A 6,476-nucleotide genomic window follows, 5' to 3' on the forward strand; every position below is an offset into this window, starting at 1 on the left:
GTGTCTTGGGCACAGTACCAGTGGGAGGGAGAGGACCAAGCACAGTGAGCACAGGGAGAAGCTGAGCTGCAACCCAGGCCCAGTGACAGTGACCGGCTACCCCACAGAAGCTCTGGAGCTACAACAGCTTTCAGAGATGAGCCCCATTGGATAAGGAAGCCAGACCTTTACCGGCCCACCCCTACCCCTGCACATACCCATTGATCATTCACTGGCTGTGACAGTCTAGGAGAGGGGTATGAGGTGAGGCTTCTCTGTAGCTGGGCCTCTTCCCAAAGGGTCTGACAACCAGACCTTCAGGACAGCATTTTCAGCTGCTGAGGCAACGAGGCCACGGTAGAGGGATCTGGGTGACACCTCACACTGTCCTTCACAAGAAGTAAATATTACAGTAATAATGAAGCATTTACGACTATACTGTGAGCCTTCTAAGACTTGGCAAACAAGAATATAATAATAGAACAATGCGATGTAAGCTAAATTAGTTCACAGTACAGAAAAAAAGTTAGGAAAATAAATGTGAAAGTGTGTGTTTATGTACCTCAGAATGGAGATGGGATGAGATATAAGAAAAACCTATTTGTCTCATGTTGTGAGATAACATCTGCTTATTTTTTATAACATATACATTTAAAAGATTAACATATAAATCCCTTCTAAATATATAGTTAACGCAGTTCCCCCTGTTTAGTTTATGTCACAAATAAATGTAGCCCTAATTTTCAGAATGTGTTTTTGCTGGTATATTTAATAAAAATTGAGGAACAGTCTTCCCAGAGAACTAAAAAAAAAGATTTTCATAGACAGAGTCAGTCAAACCATGTCAGTTGCCTTTTTTAATTAATATAAAAGAACCAGGTGCTACCAGAATGTTTTTCTTAAATTGGGCTGTTTTATGATTTACCATGGAAGAGCAGTGGTTGTCCAGCACAATAAATGAAAGATATCATGCGGGGCCTGGAGTAGAAACTAGGCGGAAGTGTTTGTTTCAAAGACGGTAACAACAGAGCTTCATCTCAGCTAAGGTGGATCCTTCAACAGAGAGCTCTGTGCAAGCTACCATCCTGTATTTTCCTCCTTCTAGGTGCCTGGGAGAACAGCAGGCAGCTGCACACGGTGGGAAGAGCTCCACTCAGTCAGCGGAGAGCAGCAGTGTTGCCATGACTCCCACCCATGTGGACAGCCCACGGAAGGTAAAGGAGGCTGCCCTAGCGGGGAGCTGCTGTGACCTCAGAGACCCAGTGTGGAGGGTAAAACGGTTAGCCCTATCAAATCCAGGACTGAACATGCTGGGGCTTTGGTGAATTCTACCTCAACCCCTTTTATGGTTCTGTTATTGTTACTATTTGCATCCAGGAGCTTTCCTGCTCACATTATATAGCTAAATGCAGATTTAAAAAATAGTCGAACTAAACTATATTGGTCAATGCCCAAGATCTGGCTTGAACTTTGAAAATGTTGTCTTGTTTTCCTTCAACCTCATCTTCAGCCTTGGCAGTGGGGAGCAGGAAGCTACTGAAGCAGCTTCTGCAATAGCTGCTCTTCTTTGATAATGAAATTCCCATCAGTTCTCTGCTGAGAAATATAGTCCACTGGGAGCATCCTGGGAGGGAAAAGACAAAAATCCTGAAACTTTAGACCTCTATCAGGAATTGCAAGTACAGTAGAAAGGCCAAAAACACCAGAGGTCAAACTTTTTCTGTTTTTTAAGACCAGTAGACTTGGCTTTGTCATCTTCCTTTGGGAAATTCAGACTTTGAGATCATTCTGTTGTGGTGAAGTAAGTTGACTGTACATTTTCTTTTCTTTTCTTTTTTTTTGAGACAGTCTCAAGCTGTCACCCTGGGTAGAGTGCTGTGGCGTCACAGCTCACAGCAACCTCAAACTCTTGGGCTCAAACGATTCTCTTGCCTCAGCCTCCCAAGTAGCTGGGACCACAGGTACCCACCCCAACACCCAGCTATTTTTTTTTTGTTGCAGTTGTCATTGTTGTTTAGCTGGCCCAGGCTGGGTTCAAACCCGCCAGCCTCGGTGTATATGGCCAATGCCCTACTCACTGAGTTAAGGACATTTTTTTTTAAAATATGTTTTCTACCACTAGGAGATGAAAGAGATTCGATGGATAGATGTTATTTTTTTAAATTGTGCTCAAATTGTAGATTCATCCGTATATTTATTTACTTCCATATCATGAGAATTTCTCATCAGTAAATACTTATGAAAAGTGTTACTATAAACAATAGCTATATCATATTTGTATAACATATAGTATTCCATCATTCATTCTGTTAAAAATATAGATCATTTCTGATTTTTAAATAATTTTTGATAGTCTATAAATTTTTATGATTCTGCTGTGTATCATAATTATAATGTTGCAGTGAGCAAACTATAATGATTATTTGACCACATCTCTGATATTTTCTTAGCATAAATTACTAGAATTATACTGCTAGGGTAGAGCAAATAAAATCTGAAAAAAAGTATTAACTGAGGTTGCAGGCAGCTTGTAGATTTTATAGAGCAGAGGTCAGCAAACCTAACTACATACAAGAGGCACAATAAGGCTATTATTTAAGTACAATATTTCCATAACATTTAAAACTATAAAAATGATTCTTAGCTTACAGACTGCAGTAGAACCTCCAGAGTTGATGCCCTCTCTGCATTGACCACTTGTTTAAGTTGACTTAATTTTCATAGACTGGACACACACCACATGTATGTATTAGTACAGTAGGCCTAGTTCCTCATGTTGACCACTCTGTCTGTTAACCAGTTTGTTACAGTCCCTTAGGTAGTCAGCTAACAAGTTCTACTGTATTTAACAGCTGAATGGCTGGCCAGATTTGGCCTGCAAACTGTAGTTTGCTGACCCCTGCTCTTTGGAGTGGCTTTAGGGCCCAAGGATAGTTTGTACATAAAGAAGGATCTGTTGGTCTTTAGTCCTTTTACCTGTCCTCCCTCATGTGTCCATAAATCTCAGCATCATCAGTTTCTCTGCTTCTATAAGGGACACGAATGGAACAATGAGATACTTAAGTACCCTGAGTGCTCTCCACTAGCTGTTACCTCTATTCATTGTCATCCTTGAGGATTAGAAACAGTACCAAGGTCAATACTGAAAAGCAGGGAAATTATATTAATAGAGATATAAACATTGAGGTTAAAATGCACCAAGACCAATTATTAAAGAGAGAGTGCTATTTAGAACACTCTCCTGATCCAGTTGAACTCTAACATCCACATGTACTAGCCGTCAGTAGGGCTGGATGTAGACTCCTAAGTAGCCAAGGGGAGATGAAGGTGCTATACATAGGAGATGGCTGAACCCTGCTGACTTGCTCAGAAATGCCCCAGGGTGTCTCCAGGTGGCATCTTGTGTTAGGGTGCTTGGCACCTACCTGCATCTGCACCTCCACACCTCTGTTCTCACTGTCTGTTATTTGAGTTTGCATCAATCATGAGAAGTAGTGGCAGTATTGATAAAATGAACACCCAGATATATCAGTTATTCTACTTTCTGAATTAAGGAAAGTTGTAGGAAAGCAGGGACCTTGCAGTTTATCAAGTGCCACTTCTGAATTTCTGTGCTAATTAAGCATAAAAAGTAATAGAGATGGTAAAAGAGATTCTGAAGGCACAGAGGGTACTGCTTAAGAAAGATGGAAGGAAAAAAAAAGAAAGAAGGAGTGGTCTTTGGAAAAGTCCTCTGTGTTATTTTTGTTTCAAATATATGGCCACCAGAAGCCCACGAGGGTAGGCTGGGGAGGGGAAGACAGCCATAGGAAGCCTCACAGTGAGTCCTTGTGTATCTGATAGCACGTGTCTTAGCTTCTTCATGATTTTGTTATACAACCAGTGGAGGAGAAGGTATGGCTGCTTCTGTGTCCCCCATTTGCTCACAAAATTAAGCAAGAACTTATCCTGCATTGAATCCTCTTCTCCTATCTGGCTGTTATATTTTAGTAACAGGCAGAAAAACCTCATGCCTCGGTGTATCTCTTCTGAGAGGGCTGCTAGTCACCCAGCCAGGCAGCGGGAGGCCAGGATGTCACCACTGAAGCCTTTACCCTGCAAGCCCTAGCCAGCGGCTCTGCCACTTTTTCCTGTTCCTTGGCAACTCTGCTGCCTTTTCCTCTTCCTTGGCATAGGTCTGAAAGAATTTCAGAGCTATGTGGGAGGGCGAGAACATCCAAGCCACACTCTGATGAGACCTCAGGGCGCTTGGACACACCTTCTAACCCAGGTGCTTTTACCCACATAGATGGGACATTCTGCCCTGGAAGGTGTGCGTTTCTGCTAATGCTTTGCATTTGGATATTTTCCTTCTGGGTGGCTCTCTGTCTTTCTTTTTCTTTTTATTTTTTCTGTTCCCCTCATGTGTCCTTGTTTCTCTCCTTCTATCCTTGTCTTTATGTTTATTTTTAATTTTTCATACTCCTCTCCTCCCCCTGATGGTTAACTGCTGGCACACATTCCGTTTCTTCGCTTCCTTGTACCTGCTGCTGCTCCTCCTCCTCTGACTTCAGGACAGGGCCTTCTTTATGGAGTTTGTCCGCAGCCCACGCACAGCATCGTCCACCTTCTACCCTCAGGTTAGTCCAACTCCAGGCCTCTGCATGCCTGTTACTCCAGCAGAAGCTACAAGCTGGATTTCTATGTGGCTCTAGGCTGAAACTGAGTTGAGGGGCAGTTGAAATTGAATCTCATCCCAGAAGTGTACATTCCCTTCCTTGGCGTTTGTGGCAGTGAAGAAAGATAGAAGGGATTAATGTGAGAGATCAAACAGTGCACCAGTGTTGACTCAAGCGTTTCTCATCACTGCCTGTCTGTTTCACATATTTGCCACTGATTCTCTGCCACACCACAGCACTTTCCTTTCAGGCTTTATAAGCAACGTGAAATATGCTTACTCAAGAATGAAGCACTTATTTTTTTCCTCCCAGTACAACCAGATACATTTATAACAGTGGTGGAAGGAAGTGATGAAAAGCAGCACAAATATTTGTTAATAGGCATGCGCCATATCAGAGACTAATTGTTTAGCTCTCCTACCTCTGGGCTTCACTTAACTTATTTGTCAAATAAGGATAGTCTGTGCATAAAGAAGGATCTGTTGGTCTAGAGGCCTTTCCCCTGTCCCCACTCCCTTGGACCAGATCTCCAAGGGCCTTCCAAGCCTTGAAATTCTTCCCTTACTCTGTGCCAAGCACAGGTATCAGAAGAACCTATGAGTTAAGTAAAAGTTTTATCTCAATTTTTACAAATGGAGAAATTGAGGGACAAAGAAGTTGTGTTTTATACATCATGGGGTAGAGCTGGGATCTAAATCCAGAACCTTGACTCCCAACCCACTCTTGTAATTAGCATTAGTAATTACTGTTTTGACAAGGCCCAATTGAAGAGAAAGAGGGCTCACTGCCCTTTATGGAGGAGGGCCCTGAGGATATGAAATTGACTTAGTCACAGAAGAGTTGAGAGAGTTTCTGCAGAGTGGGGCAGGCTAAGGATCATGAGACGTGGGAGTTTTGAGGGCATATGCTGCAGAGTCCTTTCATTAATGGAAATCAGAAAACCAGTATTTATGGAGTACCCACTCTGCCAGCTACTGTACACGCATAATCTTCCCAACAACCTGGGAGGTGCAGGTATTATCACCTCATTTTTCAGATGAGGAAATTGAGACTTAAAGATATTAGGTAGTCCGGGGGTTATATAGGTAGTTGAGTGGCTGATCCTGTACCATCCTGCCCACTGTGCTGGGAGGGTAAGGAGTTAGTTAACATTGAAACTTTCCCTTTCTTAGGAAGCCAAAGGTTGCTTTACCTGTCTGTACAGGTCTCCAAATGTCTGCACCTGCCTTTTCCCAGGGAGCTGTGTGGCCCTGGGCAAATTCCCATCAGAACCTCTGAGTCCTAAGCATCTCTAATCTCAGTATGGATGAGGTCTTGCTCTTGCTCAGGCTGGAAAAATAAATTTTTACCTCAACTTTTATTGGGGTGATAAGAAAGTTCTCTGTACATACACAAAATTAAATTGTACTTTTTCTTTTTTTTATTTATTGTAGTAAAAACACATAACATAAAATTTGCTTTGTTTTTTAGCAGGCAACATGGAAAGAAGTGAAAACAACAAAACCAGGAAAAAAATAAAGCTAACATGCAACATAGAATCAAGGAAAGGGGCCAGTAGAGTCAGATGGCTGCTTTTATTTTTTATTTATTTATTTATTTTCGGTTGCAATTTTTAGCCGGGGCTGGGTTTGAACCTGCCACCTCCGTCATATGGGGCCAGAGCCCTACTCCTTGAGCCACAGGTGCCACCCAGATGGCTGCTTTTAAATCTTGGCTCCAGCCCCACACCAGGAAGCTACTTTAGGCGCATCCATTAATCTTCTAAACTTCACTTTCGGCTCAGCGCCTGTGGCTCAAGCAGCTAAGGCGCCAGCCACATACACCTAAGGTGGCGGGTTC

The 6,476-nt window shown here is 42.6% G+C and overlaps 1 protein-coding gene across 1 annotated transcript in view; it reads left to right on the forward strand.

Annotated features, from left to right (window-relative positions):
* DEPDC5 (DEP domain containing 5) overlaps window positions 1-6,476 on the forward strand; it is a 150,109-nt gene that overhangs the window by 104,081 nt on the left and 39,552 nt on the right. The window contains exon 32 of the mRNA XM_023517676.1: window positions 1,085-1,193. Within this exon, the coding sequence (XP_023373444.1) occupies window positions 1,085-1,193 (109 nt within the window). The remainder of the gene's footprint in view (window positions 1-1,084; window positions 1,194-6,476) is intronic.

This window comes from Otolemur garnettii, unplaced genomic scaffold (genome assembly GCF_000181295.1).
Source record: "Otolemur garnettii isolate 467f Iridium unplaced genomic scaffold, OtoGar3 scaffold00116, whole genome shotgun sequence".
Classification (NCBI taxonomy): Eukaryota; Metazoa; Chordata; class Mammalia; order Primates; family Galagidae; genus Otolemur; species Otolemur garnettii.